The following is a 17856-nucleotide window of genomic DNA, read 5'->3' as shown; positions in this document are numbered from 1 at the left end:
CAAACAGTGTGGCATTTTTATACTTTCCTAAACTAAAATCCCTTTACTAGAAAAGTAAGGTAAAAGACTGTACCACCTAACTAAAACGCTCACCCTTCCATAACTCTGCTCACCAATCATCCAGGAGTCTCTACTGCAGGTGGAAGAAAGTTCAAGTTTACCTACCTGGCATTGAAAAGCAACACAATTTAGTCCAGTGGTTCTCAAACTTTAGCTACACAACCTGGAAAGCTTGTGGAAACACAGATTTCTGGATCCATCCCCTGAGCTTTATGATTCAGCATATCCAGGGTAGGACCCCAAAATTTACATTTCCAATAGGTTCCCACGTAATGCTAAGGCAGGGACCAGAATGTGAAAACCACTACCCAGTCACAATTTGGTTTTGGTGGGCTAATTTCCCCTTCCCCACACAAACTTCTCACCCTTTGATTTTGTTTAAACTATTCCAATCGCCCTTACATTTATGGGCTCTAAAGAAGAAAGAACTTTTCCTTAACCTGCACTCTACAGGGCAACTGTATTTCAACTGTGTTTGAATGCTGCCCCAACTATAGTCCAACTTACCCTGAACTAGCTCTAACATCACTTGTTATTAACACTCTGATGTACAAACCTCAAGGTCCTGAGGTCTTTTTCCCCGCCCTAATGATGGTCATGGCCCTGAGTGGGAGAAGCATGAAACAATATTCTGGGAAAATGTTTTTGTTATGACTATGAGTTCCTCCTATCTGAGAAGGGCTTGTCAGTGTGGGCAATTTCCCAACCACTCTAACCCCATGACAGGAAAGGAATTTCTGCTACATTAACAAGTAGAAAAGTAATGGTCACCTCTGATTCAGGCATGAGGCCTCCTGGACTACAGGCATGCTCTCTTTCCCCCAAGACAATCTTTTAATCTCATAGGGAAAGTTCATGATAAAGGTTCATAAGCAAACGAATAGATTCCCACAAGGCCCAGACTCAGAATTATGAACAGCAGCTGTCCCAAGAAGATAACTTTTCCCCTTAATTGAGCAAGCAGGGTTGCAGGTGGGCTACTCTGCTACATTTTTAGCAAAGGAAAAATGATCTGATTCAACCAGAACGAATGGTACCTCTTAATCACAAAGAATTTTTCTCATAAGCCAACTAATAAAATGACAAAGCTGCCTCACTAAAATTCAGATTTTAGAGATAATATATTATAATTGATGCCAGGAAAAGCAAACAACAGTCAGTATAGGAGCCCTAATTCAACATTTCATTTGTAGAGAGTATTTTCTGGAGCCAAAGTCTTTTCATTATTAGGGAAAAGGGAAAACCCATTATGCTTTCTAGCTAAACGAGGGTAGAGTGGATATGTACTCAATTTTGATTCTGATTATCTCTTCCATTATACAAAATTCCACAAACATACAAAAAAAGTTAGAGAATACTGGGTTATTACAACTAACTTTCATAAAATCCTGACAGATTTTTTTTTATCACTAAGGAATAAAATATGATAGAAGAAAGCCAAATGAGTACCAGCCCCTTCTCTCTTAGGCCCTGCTCTCCTAATTTTGCTCCTTATCACTCCTATGAGTATTTGAGGAGCTTTTTTAGAAATATAATCCACCTACCAAAAAATTCACCCATGTAACATGTTCAATTCAATGCTTTTTAGTCTCTGTGCAAAATTGTACAACCATATCATAATCTAATTTTAGAACATTTTTCTTACTGACTAAATAAGCACCATGCCCATTAGCAATCACTCCCCATTCTAATCCCCAGCCCCCCACTCCAGGTAATTCATGGCTACCAATGGGCCTTCTATCTTACATATTCTGGACTTTAAATATAAATGGAAAAATACAATATATGACCTTTGCTTCTGGCTTCTTTCATTTGGCATAATGTTTTCAAAGTTTATTCATGTTACAGCATACATCAGTTCTTCATTTGTTTTTATTGTGAGTAATATTCTATTCTGCAGATAAATACCATTCTCTCTATCCATTCATCAGCTTATGGACAGTTGGGCTGTTCTGATTTTTTGGCCATTATCAACGATGCCGTTATGAACACCTGCATATGAGTTCTTTGTGGACACTAGGTTCTCATTTCATTTAGGAGAGACACGTAGGAGTGTTAATTTCTGGGTCACAGGGCCACTAAATATTTAACATTTTGAGGAGGTGCCAGACTGTTTTCTAAAGTGGCTACACCATTTCACATCCCAGAAGTAGTCTGTGAGGGCTCTAATTTCTCCACATATTCAACACCTGTTATTATCTTTTGGATTACACTCACCTGAATGGAAGTAGTATCCTATGTGGTTTGGGCTTGAATTTCTCTGATAGCTAGTGATATTTAGCTTCTTTTCATGTGATTATTGATTACTTGTATATATTCTTTGAAGAAACATCTGTCCAGATCTTTGCCCATTTTTAAGTGGAGCTAATTATCTTTTTCCTATTAATTTGTAAGAGTTCTTCACATAATCTGGACTCAAGTCTATTATCAGATTCATGATCCACAAATGTATTCTGCCATTCCATGGGCTCTTTTTTTTTTTTTACTTTTTGGATCATGTACTTTGAAGCACAATTTTTTAATTGATGATATCAATTTTATTATTTTTTATTGTTGCTTATGCTTTTGCTGTCACATCTTAAACTACTGCTTAATCGTATGAATATTTCTATGGAACTACTATCTAGATCAATCAATGATATTTCATTCTTCAATATGATAGAAAGTATGCTCCAATTAATAATGATGAAGGTTCTCATTTCTTCACATTCTTGCCGAACACTGATAATCTCAGACTGTCAATTATTTTGCCAGTTGACTGTAACCTGCTAGTTCATGTTATTTTAACTTGCATTTCTCTATTCTTTGAGCTCCTTTCTCTATGTATGTTTCCATCTTCTTTGTGGATGACTTGTTTATATCTTCTGCCAATTTTTTTTTGTATTCTTCTCATTTTTAAGATTTTTTACATAAAACTGACAGTATTTCTCAGTTACATGTCTCGCAATACACTTTCCCAGTGTGTGAGATGTCCTTCTGCTTGTTGATTTACTTTGTTGAACTAATTTTACTAAGAAATTCTAAAATATTTTCTTTATGTTCTATGTTTTTAGAATCTTTTTTATCTTTAGATTACACAAATATTTTCCTCTAAGAGATGCTGTTTTATATAGTTGCAAATGGAATGGACACAAGAACCAGGCTGTCTTGATTTGAATCAGAACTCTACCACGAATGAACTTTGTAGACTGAAACAAGGCATTTCACTTGTCTGAATCTGCTTCCTTCTTTATAGGACGGGATAATGCAAGCACGTCTCACGTGTCTCAAATGAGTTAATATATGTGAAGTGTTTCAAACAACACGTGGAACAGCTAATATTTTCTTTTACACATTTTCCATTTTTGAATTTTACATTGAGCTTTCTGATTTATTGGGGCTGACTTTTATATGTGGTATGAGCTAAGGTTTTCATATACCCCATCTTTGTCCATTGACCTCCCATGTGCCTTTTGACATACGTCGTTTCCTTAGATGCGTGACTCTCTGTTATGTTGCATCAGCTATGTGGACCCTAGGCCATACCACACTATCTTAATTACTATAGCCCTAAAACTGTAGAACCATAGCAAGTTTTCATATCTAGAAGAGCAAGAATTCCTTCTACTTTGTTCTGTGTTTAACATCTACAAATGCAGACATTCACAAATTAAACGATAAGAATGCTGACATCTGTATTCTTGGATTTGTGTATCATAAAATCACAAATAGGGCAGCCTGGGTGGCTCAGCGGTTTAGCGCCGCCTTCAGCCCAGGGCCTAAACCTGGAGACCCGGAATCGAGTTCCATGTCAGGCTCCCTGCATGGAGCCTGCTTCTCCCTCTGCCTGTGTCTCTGTGCCTCTCTCTCTCTCTCTTTCTGTGTGTGTGTGTGTGTGTGTCTGTCTGTCTCATGAATAAATAAAAATTTTTTAAAAAAATAAATAAAATAAAATCACAAATGAAGTACGTGATTGTCTATTAGATTATTAGCATTTAAGATAACGGTAAGAATGCCACTGTCTTTACCCCTAAACACTTCTGATTATTTTGTATATAATAAGGTAATATTCATTGAAAACCACAGGAATAAGAAACAAAGAATTTAGACTAAGGACAAACATTATAGAACTTTTGGAACGTAATTTTGCTCAAGTATCTTGAAAGTACAAATGGGTGATAGGAAATCCTCAGTAGATCTTTAAAACCCCTTAAGAAGCAAATACAAGAATCAAAACAAAGCCACAGGACAAATGACCAAATATTCTCATTCCATTTGCAAAAAACAAAACAAAACAAAAACGCAGTCTGGATTCATGATATTGAAGGAATAATCAATGGAGAGGTAGAAAATTTAGGATAAACAATACAGAAATTTTACCTGGTAAAGACAGTTCATCAATTACTCTAAAACATTCTACAACTGCCCAAAAACATAAAACCAAATGTGTAAATCTAAAGGATCCCTGTACAAATGACATCCTACAATGGAAAGGAACAATATATCCTTGTAATTTTAGTATTAAGAAATAAATCTGTAGAGGTGTTAGCACTCACTCTCAAGGTGTAAAGCTGCAGATCACATTTCTTGTTTGCACTAATAGCTACTCAGGATATTTTACAAGTAATCTCTAGCTTAACATTTGCAGGAAATCTTGGGAAAAGGAAAATGAAAGGGATGCTCCATTTTTCAATGCAGGATGCAATTTTTTTTTTTTTTCTAAAACAACTCAAATACATTCCTAACTTTGTCTTCTTCTCACCTCAGATGGTAAGGTCTGTGGCACACAACTGTATAATTTGCAGTTCCATAAACGGTAAATTAGGACAGCCTAACTGTGGCTGAAAATAGAGTACTTTTTACATACTAGTATGTCTTGGAGTAAATAAGAAAACCAAAGCGGAGGTTATCAGTTCTGAATTTTATACATACACTGAAATATTTATTCATGATGGCAGTGGTGTCTGTTTTTAGAATCTGTTTCTTAAATAAAATGTTCATGGGGCAAAGACTTTGTTTCAACTTTCTAAACATTCAGCCTGAATAGCAATCCTAAATCAAATTTAAACATCATTCGCAAAAGAACAAGAACTACACCTGGAATCCCAAATTCTGGTTCTGCCTCTAGAAAAAGATAAGTAATCTCACAACTGTGTGCCTCACTGCCCTCATTTGTGAAAATGAGAAAACACAAGGAGATTGTTAAAATTAACTAGGCCTTTTTAAAATGTAGGTGCCTGTATCATATATTTCTGCCGGGTTTACTTTAGGTTATGCAGATGTTTGTTTATATAATGGCACTTTATTTTCTGTTAAAGGAAACCTTCAGCTCCACCATCCCACACACAAACTACTTCCGTTCTTACTTGAAAGGAAATTCCTTTTCAAGGTTCACAGTACATTAGAGACAGCTGCATTGCTGAGCTTCCTCCAGAAACTTTAAAAAGCTGCAGATGTAGCCCATGCATGACATGGATCATGGAATGAGACAATCTGCAGCGTTTAGATCACCCCTTCTCTTACCTTCTTTCAATGTTGTATTTGCTGGGGTGCTGCTTGCCTAACATTAAGCGGGAGTGTGTGTGTGTGTGTGTGTGTGTGTGTGTGTGTGTGTGTGTTTATTTTAAATCAAGTCCCTGAGAGAAGGCAGGAGCTCTCTAAAGTGTCTATCTTGAGTGCTAATTTCCAAAGCAAGATAAGGTAAAAAAGTACATTTCCAGTTAATGACATTTTAACAACAGACCGTCACTACCTATTAGCTTCCAAAAGAGGCAATTCTCACATCGACCACACATTCCCTGGCTGTTTCCATATTGCCCTGGAACTCAAAAGTGTCTGTCGGGAAAACTCAATTCTGAACTAAGAACCAGCAAAAGAAGAATACTAAAAACTATGGTTTTAAGAATTCTGGTATGGAACTTTTTCAGCAGAAGCAAAGAAGAGACTTATGACTTAGTTTATGTTCAGCATAGTCTCCAAACCACTATATGGCCATGAAGATAAACTATTTTCACTGGAGATAACAGGTTGAATTTAGTTCGAGATGGGTACAGGGCTCAGGAGCATCCAAACAACAACAGGGTGAGCTTTCTGGGGATAATTAACAGAGCCAAACTTTAAAAGGATTTCCAGGAACCTATCAGGTAGGTGTCCAGTGACTCTTTTGGAGACAGAAGTTAATTAATGTATCTGAGAAAGAAATAGGAAATTTGGGATTCTCATTTCTGTTTCACTCTCCCAGAAACCCTTCAGTTCATACTTGGATCATTCTAAGTGAAGACTTACTATCCCTTCTTCATCATTAGGAGCAAAATTTTAATAATGCTAGAACACCTGCTTATTAAACAATGTCAGTAATATAATATTTCATGAAAAACATCGAAACTGGATAGTGGTTAAGCCACTTTTGAAACAGATTCTGACCATTCTTTTTAAAATCATGTTAATAAAACAGATTCTTCTTTTGGTCAGAAAAGGGACTTTAGAGGTTCTATGTGCAGGTAAAGAATGAACTAAAATCTATTAACTCCAATCCAGTGTGTATCAAACCCCTTGGGGTAGCTTAATCAATTGCAGCTTTCTGGGTTAAGTTCTGAAATAGCTGGCTTAGTAGATTTGGGATGGGGTATAGGGAACTGCGTTTAAAAATGACTTAGGGATTCTGTATTTCCTAATACAGTGAACCATGCTGTGAGGAAAACTGCAGACTCCTTGCTTCTCAAATGATGACTGCATGTTGCTCACTGGTTGATTCCTCCTTAACAAGCCTTCAGCCAGTGCTCACCCAAACACCTGCATTCGGAAATCCAGAAAGAGGTTGAATAGCACCTGATCCTGAATTCAGGTCTCTTCTACCCCACTGCACCAAGCTGCCACAAAGAAAACACACTGGGCAACTGCTATATTATTGTTGGCAAGCACCAAAATTTGCTCAAAACCTTTACAAATGAAACCCAGCTGCTTAAGCTCAATACCAGATGTCTTCTACAATGTGTGGCTTTGATAGATTAAATTGAGCATAAGAAAGAGATGAAATATATGAAAATCTAATTTGCAAGATGTTTGTCATTAGGTCTATGAAGCAAAAAAAGAAAGTTATATTTTTCAATGCAAGAGGTTAAGTAGGGGAGATTAATAATATTCATAATAGCTACTAAAATGCATGTTATGGATAAATCGTTAGAATATATTCATAAAATCCATGCCAAACACAATCTCCAGAAATGCCCACTGAGAGAATGCTACATATCTGTGAAAACACATGAGTGAGCATGAGCATCCTTTCTTTTCCTTGAGACCCACTCCCCAATTTGGACATGCTTTCAACTCAGGACTTGGGAAATTAAGTAGGAAATATTTAGTGAAATCTCTGATTGCAATAAACTGTAATAATCCTGTGAAAACATCCATATAAGAAACATGTGTGTGTGGCTATGTATATACATGGAGGTAAAAAGGCAATTTATTTAGCAGCTTCAATTAAGTGGCCTCCACCCTTCTTCTGTTACCATGTCACCTGGAACGCTCTGTCATTGTTGTTTCCAGATCACTACACAGGTCTCTATAGCTTCAGAGCCCACATTAAACTCGGAGAGTCACTCAAATATTCCCCCAATGAGCTGCTGCACATTCCCTCACTCAAATGAGCTAATGGTTCATGAGTAAATACAGTATATTACTTTTACGACACTGACCTTTTTTTTTTTTAATAGAAACATAAAAAGACTTTGTAATGGAATGTGAAAACAATACTCAATGGCGCATCTCAACTCTAGCCAAGACAAACATTTGGTTGGGATTTAGCCTCATAAGAAAGTACATAATCATTAAAATGATAGGCAGTTATAATTGGCACGTTACTATTTTTTCATATGTGAGAAAAATATTGTCTTCGTTGTCCTTTAGAGAAAACTCAAAATAAAGCTAACTGCTTTAGTAAAGACATAGTTTGGTCATGAATATTTCTATAAACACAGCAACAGAAGGATAATTTCATGCAGAGTTTGCAAAACAAACCTGGCCTCAGATTTTCTGAGGCTCCACTGCTACTGGCCTTGGCATAGCTTATATTTGAAGGAAAACATAAAAGGCCAGAAAGAAAATGTAAGATTTCTTGTTATGTTAAATTGCTTCACACTTGGCTGATATCTTATCAGTGCATTTCCCATACCACAGAAGTTCCACAGATGATGCAAAAGTGATGTAAGTCACTGTTCCCTTTTATGTAAACCTCCCATTAAAATTGTGAAGATACCAAGGTGAATACGGGACATTAGGTACTATAGTATATTATAAACCAAAAAACTATGAACTGAAGCCAGTCTTCTGCATGTACTTGTGACGTTTGAAAAACCTCATGAATTAGATGTGTACATCAATTTTCCTCTAGACTCCAGAAAGGCTCAAAAGCATAGTTTCAGACATTAAATTCCCAGAATCTGAACAAATGTACAATGTATACTGCTGGCATAAAACTTGTGGTCTGTTTAGGGATCATAATGCAAAATTTACAAGAGGTTCTTTGGGAGACAAAGTTTACAGCTACCTTTTCAATAAATGAGTGAAAATAATATGTAACAATCTGACAGAACAAACTTTCCATGTGATTACACTACTTGTTTTACATATTATTTTTGCCACCACCTCGCTATCTTGAATCTTCCACATTATTTTTTTATAAAGCAAAAAATAATTTTCACACCATTTCATTAACTGCTAAAATAATTCTATAGAAACTACAGAAATATTACCATTACTTTTGGTAGTAACACTTCCTGGATATCAAAGTTCATATAAAACTATTAAAGTGTTTTTTATAATTTTTCTAAACATACAGCTAAAAACTCACTTAGTAGCCAAGAGAAATTCATTTGTAAACAAAAGAATATGAGAAATATTCATGTCACTATTACAAATGAAAATAGCAGCTATATTAGATGCTTTTTTATTGTCAATCTGATCTAAAACTTCTTCCAGAAACACTTCTCCTGCCCACAGTGTCTGTTGTTGAGTGGCCATGTTGGTATTGCGTGATGACACACATCCCAGCTGGGTTTCATAGGACTACTGTAAGGGTCAGCAGCCAATCAAATTCTCTCTCCAAAAAAATTCAAAATAAGAGACAGCAAAACATTTATCAATTAAATCTATAGAGCTAAGCAAAAAAGGTCTTGAAATAACAGGGAATGCAGACTAATGAGTATGGCTAGGGAGGTAGTCTTCTCTATATGCCAAGCAATAAAATAAAATGGGCATAGCTTTTTCCTCTAAGAAGCAGAACTTTAAACAGGAGAGTGACATGTATAATGATACGTACTATAAAAGAAAAATAAAACTCACAATGAGGGATTATATCAAGGGGCTCTCGTTTAATTTGGATTGTTAAGGAAAACTTAATGACATTTAAGCAAACAGATAAGCAGAGTAGAGAAGCAAAGAACTTCTCAAACTCTCCAAACAGTGTATGTGAAACACCCAAGGAGATAAAAAGTTTGGATGATTTGAGACAGTGCTTTCATCCTTGGGGCTGATGGTCAATGTACTAAGGAGATGAGTTAGGAGCTTGGGTCCTCTTGAACCATGCCTTACCAGAAACTTAAAGTTCTGGATTTCACCCTAAATGCAAGAAGTCTCCATTAAAGAATTCTAAACAGAAAAAAGGAAAGAGACTCACATAGAGGAATGAAGAAGGGAATGTCCATGAGGCCCCTCACAGACACAGCGGGAGTAGAAGTTCAGACCTCCCTGGCCTCTGGGTCACATGAGGCCTATGTTTTCTTCAGCTTTTCTCTGTATCTCTACTCAACTTCTTTCTCTACTTAAGGTTTCATTCTTTATGACCCAACTATCAATACTAATAATGTGGTTTTATATGAAAAGTTAATTAATTACTTAAGGAATGTGAGAGATGATATCAAGCAGAGAGAAATCAGTTAATCCAAAAGCCACAGCCTCTCCAATGTTAAAAGAAAAATGGTGGGGTCTAAAAACAAGGTTATTCTGAGTACACAGTCACAAAATCATCATTAGAGACTTTAATATTAACATTTTCACAAAAACAAAATCCAGAAAGTAACTACTTTACAGGCAGAAAAAAGTATAATAATCAAGACTCTAAGAGTCATCTGAACCTAAAATGTCGCAAAAGAAAGCTCGACAGGCAATTTAACTGATTAAGATAATTTTCCTATAATTTATTGACAATATACTTTGTCTTTTTTAAGGATTTTCTCCATGTCCTGTATGAATTCTAAAATAATCATAATAATAATTAAATAATAATAATAATAATAATAATAATTTAATAATTAATAATTCTAAAATAATCATACAGGACATGGAGAAAATCCTTTAAAAAGACAAAGTATATTGTCAATAAATTATAGGAAAATTATCTTAATCAGTTAACATACCTTATTTTAGAATTCATACAGGACATGGAGAAAATCCTTAAAAAATTAGGGGACAAAAAACATACTCATAATTTGTTCCTGGCAGTTCTAAGTCAATAAAAGATCTGTAAAATGTTAGTTTGGAAAAAACTGTCATTTCAGATTCAATTGGTTTCCAGAGCCCCCCCCCCAAAAAAAAAGACAAAACAAAAACACCCTAATTTGAATTACTCTGATCTAATACTATTATTCTTCCAGAAGCCTTCACATATTTGTAATTTCAAAATTAAAAATTATGTATGCACAGATACACACAAACACACAGCCTACATATATGGTTGCCACCATTATGGAATATAACTTCCCACAGCAAGGGTAAAGCCAAATGATTTGAGTTTGCTCTCAACAGTTGTGCGAATGTCTATTATCCAATATACTCTGAAGAATTTAAGTTGAGAACTATAGTTCAGTCACTTTCCTCCCAGGTAAATTACCACAGAGATCAAATTTCTTACATCTGTGATGTTCACCACAACTTGCAGTTACTGCCGATTAATAGCCTGAGATTAATTGTTGGAAGTGCCACATAATAGCTGTAGTAGAAAACATTTTAAACACAGAACCACATTTATGCATTTAACAGCTGTGTTGGTCTAACAGTTCAGATTTTCACTGTATTTTGCCATATGGTAACAAGGATCATTTTTCACTTAAAAATATTACCAAAAATTGATGCCCTATAGCAAAATTACCATTCTAATTTTGAAACCACACATTTGCAGCCCATGCCTGTTATCCTCCTGTTACTATATTCCTTATTTGCCTTATTTTAGTTAAAATATTTAATAACATAGATTTTTTTAAAATTTTAAATTAGTGCCAACATGATCAAACACAAATATTATAGTAGGAAACCTACGGAATATGACCTGGCAATGAAGAGCAGAATGTAAAATCTGGGTTCTATAAAACTGTAGGAGCCATGAAGACTGGGACTTGTTTTTGTTCATTAGGTTTGGGGATTTTCTTGTATTCAAAAACAGCCGATTACTATTTCCTACCTCACCTTTTTTTTTTTTCTATAATTCATTAAGACTTAGAATTGCTCCTAAAGACAAAAAGTTGGCTGCCAATTTTTATTTTAATCTGATTGGTGTAATAATCTATTACTATGATTTTACTGGGCGGGCAAGGGGACTGTAGAAATGTTCACATATATACTTAACAGGAAGCTAAATAAAAATCTCACCCTTTTAAATGCCAGAACATGAGGCCCATCCATGTCAGAAAAGGCTCACTGTTGCCACCAATGTGTTAGAACAATAAACACAAAGAGTCCTTTAGTTTTTAGGTCTGTCAGCTGATCACGTTTATAACCTCACTAAATTCCTTTGGCAGAACTTAAGAAGAACAGTGGTGATCAAAATGATACTTTAATACTGTTTACATATTGCACTACTTCACTATGACTGCCTGAGATTTTCTACTATGTTTTGAAAATAAAGGGGCAGGGTAGCATAAATAGCTCAATCCTCAAAATGAAACATTTCAAGAATTGAATACTGCAGATTTTCACCACTACAGGTCATATTTTCACTTTCAGAAAAAGGCAATTCTACATTTCATGATTCCAACTCTTAAAAAAAACATTTCTGAAACAGTAACAATGTGCCGATATAAAAAACACAAAATTCAAATCTTCTACCAAGACTACCTTGTCTCTCTTTTTCTTAAGCCTGTGTCTCCTCAAGTAAAACATTCAAGATAAGATTTAAGCAATGATAAGATTTAGGCTGGTGAGTCACCCAGCACAGGCCACCCTAGCTATTCTGTTCCAAGTAAGAAGAATTCTCCTTTCCACTTACTGTGACTCTACAGAGCTTTGTCCCATTTATGGTAGAACTGGAGTGTTGTACACATTCCTTCCATATAAAACTTTTAGGTTTCCATATGTTTAATTAACAAAATATTTTTATTTGCCAGATGCTCAGGTTCTCCAAATGTCTCAAGGTGTCATTTTGAAATATATTTACTGGGGATCCCTGGGTGGCTTAGCGGTTTAGTGCCTGCCTTCAGCCCAGGGCGTGATCCTGGAGACCTGGGATCGAGTCCCACATCGGGCTCCCTGCATGGAGCCTGCTTCTCCCTCTGCCTGTGTCTCTGCCCCCTCTCTCTTCTCTGTGTCTCCCATTAATAAATAAATAAACAATCTTAAAAATAAATTTGAAATATATTTATTTTTAAGAAGGATTTAAGGTCTCAGAATAAATACTCGTGGCTTTGCCATTCACTTAAGAATTTGGACCTCTTCATTTTTCTGTATTTTGTTTGTGATCATCATTCTCACTGAAGTGCATGCAGAATTAATGATCATAAAGCATTACAAATTATCAATGAATAATAACCTTGATAGTCAAAGTTGCTTAGTCTTGATGAAACTAATAGTCCCTGTCTGTAGCACTTTGTCTTCATTGGGGCAAAATCATAAAAATCATAAGGCTTATTTTTTGTGAAACTGTTACAGATAGAGAAAATACTTTTAAAAAAATTTAAAAGTTCATTTGTGACAAAGCTGGGAATATACATTGGGATTTAGTATGTTAATCACATGAAGGTGTTATCAGATTCTTTTAAAATCATGCCTCAATGTACATTTCCAGCTTGGATGTCCCCCATTCCTGCATAAACTATCAATAATAATATAAATAAAAACAAATGCTCAGGAAATACTATGTATTACAGACACTGTTCTAAGTGCTTTACGTGTACTTACCCATTTAGTAACCAAATCGACCCTATGGTAAGTATTATTATTATCCCTATTTTACAGGTGAGAAAATCAAGGTTCTAATAAGGTACCTCATTTGAATCTACATCTAAAAAGTGGTAGAGCTAAGATGCAAATACAGATGTTTTGTGTCCAGATTTTTTTTTTTTTTAGATTTTATTTATTCATGGGAGGCACAAAGAGAGAGAGAGGCAGAGACACAGGCAGAGGGAGAAGCAGGCTCCCTGTGGGGAGCCTAATGTGGGACTTGATCTGAGGACCCCAGGATCATGCCCTGAGCTGAAGGCAGATGCTCAATCGCTAAGCACCCAGGCGTCCCGTGTCCAGATTTAATACTCTGAACCATGTTGCTATAGAATAAATCAGTAGAAAGAAACACACACACACACACACACGAAAGAGCCCTGGACAGATAATTTAAAAGACTATGTTACCTAGAGGTAGGCAAGGAATATCCCTGGACTTCAACCTTCTCTCCAGAAAAGTGAGACAGTTCTACTACTCAAAGGTAGACTCTAAGGTATACTCTAAGCCAACCATCTATGATTCAAAAATTTGGTGTGAAACATATGGCCTCTGCTTTTTATTGACATAAACCAAATAATAGATTCAGGTATTCATATTTTTCAAGGAAAATCCGAAAAGACAGTGAAAAATTAGCTTCAGGCAATCAAGAAATAGTAGTATGAAGAGAGGAATAAGAATTTCACCTCACACGTATCATTCTTTGAGCTTCCCAGAACATTCTTAAGAAACAGTTTCCCTGAGGCTTTTCTATTCTCTTCTAGAAGGTATCATATCATTATAAAAATTTTTGGAAAATAAATTAGCAAATCAAGTAAATGAATTACCTATTGTTCCTTCACAGCAGCACATAAAACTCCTTTTGGCTACCCTTATCCATGCCAGCAATTAAAAGCTTTTTTTTTTTCATAGAGTCAAGACACAATATATTTATATATATATATATATATATATATATATATATATATATATAAAATATATTTTTATATATATATAAAATATTTTAATAGTGCCATGGAATATATGGATTATGAAAATATGAGTCCTATAAATGCCAATCAAAAGTACATGCCAATTGACAACATACACTTCCCAAATAAATAGTATTGCCAAACTAGTTCTATAAAATGCATTCTCAAGGAGATGAAGCTGAACTATAAATGCATTTCCATCTCATACATATTCCCTTTGTCACTCGGTTTAATTTTATATAGCCGCTTTCTCCTTATTCCCAACAAACAGCTCCCTCATTGCAAATCACTAAGAGTCACTTCCTAAGTTGTTTCACTATGTTATCTTTCCTCTATTTTGAACTAGTTTACCTGCTTTTACGATCACTCTTTTATTTAAAAGTTTTAAGTAACTTTTGAAAACTGCCATCCTTTCGTCAACTTGATACAGGAATCATTCTGGACAAAATGATCACTAAGCCGGCTCCCGTTTTCAAATGTGGATAAACATCTGACATATTCACAATTTATAATTATTGCTATTGCAAAACTAGAGGTTTACTCAAGGCATCTGCATAAAAGTTGCAACGAACTTCAAAGTTAATTAGCTAACCTATAAAAACCTAGCAGTATTCAAATACAAATGATCAAAACAAAGTTTATTAGAATGATTCTCGTAAATTCTTCACATACAAAACTGTCTCAGTATGGTGACAACCAACTTCATATTCACAGCTCCAAACCAGATTGGATTTAATTCTTAATTACTAGAGAAAACAGAAACTTTGAATTCCTTTCAAATTATCCTCATATACTAACTAGAAAGCTTTTGACCAAATTGAAAAAGTAGTAAAATGACAGAGCAGTTGGAGGAGGGGGACTGGAAATGTTTAGCCGCTGCACTTCTGCCCTGAACTCTCCCTTCTGTGATAAAAGCCACAAGAGCTGACATTAACGCAGGCCCCTGTCAGCACGGTACCAGGGGGCACTGATCTTCTTACCCCTCGTGTGCATAGACAGAAGAATGAGCAAGGAAATGTGAAGCTGCCAGTGTAGTTCTTCCAGCCAACCCATTGCGCAGGAGAGCAGTAAATGTGACCCGCCTGTTTCTGGCCTCTCCTTTCACGGGGACTCCTCTGCTGCCACTCCTGTCCGAGCTTCCGGCAAGCCTGCCAGCGAGCCTGAGACAGCACCGCGAAAGACAAGCCTGTTACAAACTGGTTCTGTCACCACAGAGCCTTCAGCGGATCACCTCGTGGGGAGGACAACAAAGGGCGGTGAGGACCCTGCGCTGGAGTATTTTCTTAAGAAAGGAGCCTGACCCAGCTGCCCACACAAGGGCCAGTACCTGCGGGAGGATTCGCTCTGCCCCGGCCCCCCCAGAGCCCCCCCAGATCTCTCCGGCAGCTCTGAAAGGACCGCAAAGCCACAGGCATCTGTACATCGCTGTCATGAAACAGCTTATTTCTTTTGTCAAGGCCTTTTTTTTTTTCTTTTTTCCTTCTCTTGCTAGGAACGATTGTTTGAGATTGTAGAAAGAAGCAAAATAAAAATGTTTTCTTTGATAAAATGCTCGAAATGTTGCGACGCACTGAAGTGTCTCGTTATGACACCTTGCTCACATCACCATTTAGATAATGGAGCAAATGCCTTTGAACCAAGTACACGGACAGGAAAAAGGGGTCTTGTGTAAAGAGGATCTTTAATGAAACTTTCAAGTTGAAGTATTTCAGTTAAGCTACTCATTAATCAACTAATCTTAAATGACTATGGTTTGAAATTTCTTATGTAGAAAAAGTACCGTGAGCCCAACCATCTCATTAACGTAAGTTATTAAATGTTTTAAGACTTTTTTTAAACATTTTATTTTTTTTCTAAAGATTTTATTTATTTATTCATGAGACACACACACACACACACACACACACACAGAGGCAGAGACACAGGCAGAGGGAGAAGCAGGCTCTATGCAGGGAGCCCCACGAGGGACTCGATCCCAGGTCTCCAGGATCACACCCTGGGCTGAAGGTGGCGCTAAACCGCTGAGCCACCCGGGCTGCCCGATGTTTTAAGATTCTAACTGTAATTGTGCCTCAACATAAACCATGAAAAAGCTTGTAAGATTCCACTTTCAATGATATTGAGTGACCTTTTTTTAAGACTACAGAACTTTTTTGAGGGCTGTTTTCTTTGACTCTGGGAAATGTCAATACTAAAAGATCAGCAAGAAATATAAATGAATTGACAGTATGTATAGAAACTACAATGCCACCATAGATACAAACAGAAGTAGTTATTAAGTCCATCAGTCATGATAAAGGATTTATGTTTATGAAAACAGAGACCTATTTCAATGCTTATATCTCAGATACCATCAGAATGTATTTACTTGATATTTTAAAAGAATTCTTTTCTTGGAAAAAAATCTCTGCCATCATCTCATTTTTGAGAGACCCCCACCCCTCTACAAACACCAGCACCTCCCAGCACTGCCCTACTAGGTGCCATTCAAATCTACTCTCTAGTTAGGAATACCAACAATTTACGTTTTTGTGAATTTACAAATACTATACTATCAACCCAATACCCTCAATTCACATTTTCATGAAATAAAATGTAAAAGAAATACAGTATTTTTTAACCATGTATGAAATTCTGGAATATATTCAACTTAAGAAACAAACATTTTGCATTTCACAGAAGCCATACAACTTGTCAGAAAACTGTAAGTCGGGGGTGGCATCACTTCAGTATCATTTATCCACATCCCTTTGAGCTAAGAAGGGAGACTGAGGCGTATTAAAATGAACAATAGTGATCAGGAGCAAGGGTCATATGTGGGAAAAGACGACAAAAAAAAAAAAATCAAGCAACTGAATCTCTTGTTCAAACCTTCTATATTCGGCTCAGAGCCACATCACAACATGGTTCCACTGCCAATTTGGAACCCAGCCTTGAGCTTTGGGAGGAGTGAATGGCTGAAATGTGGGACAGCTCCCACAGCTCGCATTTCCCCAATATGAGCATCCATAAATGGCTCAAAGCCCAAAGAGAGAGCTGGTGCTCTCTCCCTAGAATCCTAATTCAGTTCAAAGCAATTCATATCAGCAACCATTTCTAATTTTATACTATGGGCTCTCTGAAATAAATGTACTCAAGACATTTACCATGCCACAGAAAAAGCAGTTATCTATAACAGAGAACTGTGAAAAATGTAACGTTTTAAGATGAAGTGTCCTCAAATGGAATAAAGACGGAAAATCACAGTAAGGGATGGATTAGACTGAGCCAAAAACTGAAGGGAGAGCTGGACACTGAAATAAGAATTGAATTTATACAGCAATCGAGGAGATGGAAAGGAAGAAATTATACGAGCAAGGATTAGAGGAAGGATTAAATATTTCATTTGTGTAATAGCATGAGAAGAAAAATCTGACTGGAGCAGACAGCTCCTATTAGTAAATGGCTGGAGAGAAACCTAGACAGAGTGGAACCAGACTGTGCAGGACTCAGAACATAGATTACAGAGTTTAGACTGTATATTACATAAATAACTAAAGGCTTCTGAACACTGACTGGCTCGATAAATTAAAAAAAGAATCTAGAATTTCAGCATATAGGATGAGTCCCTGAACCTGCACTTCTAACTAGATAAGGAGAAGCG

The 17856-nt window shown here is 36.3% G+C and overlaps 1 protein-coding gene across 14 annotated transcripts in view; it reads right to left on the bottom strand.

Moving 5' to 3' along the window:
- BMPR1B (bone morphogenetic protein receptor type 1B) overlaps window positions 1-17856 on the bottom strand; it is a 393829-nt gene that overhangs the window by 91979 nt on the left and 283994 nt on the right. The window contains exon 1 of one of the 14 annotated variants that reach the window (XM_072810273.1): window positions 15194-15580. The exons of 12 other annotated variants lie outside the window; for them this stretch is intronic. In XM_072810273.1, coding sequence (XP_072666374.1) covers window positions 15194-15266 — 73 coding nt within the window. In that variant the 5' untranslated portion in view covers window positions 15267-15580. Of the gene's footprint in view, window positions 1-15193; window positions 15581-17856 lie in introns of those variants that run through there. One more of the 14 variants, XM_072810284.1, reaches the window with a different exon arrangement.

Source organism: Canis lupus, chromosome 33 (assembly GCF_048164855.1).
Source record: "Canis lupus baileyi chromosome 33, mCanLup2.hap1, whole genome shotgun sequence".
Classification (NCBI taxonomy): Eukaryota; Metazoa; Chordata; class Mammalia; order Carnivora; family Canidae; genus Canis; species Canis lupus.
Note: the sequence above shows the minus strand (reverse complement) of the source record. Positions and strands in the feature narration are given on the sequence as shown.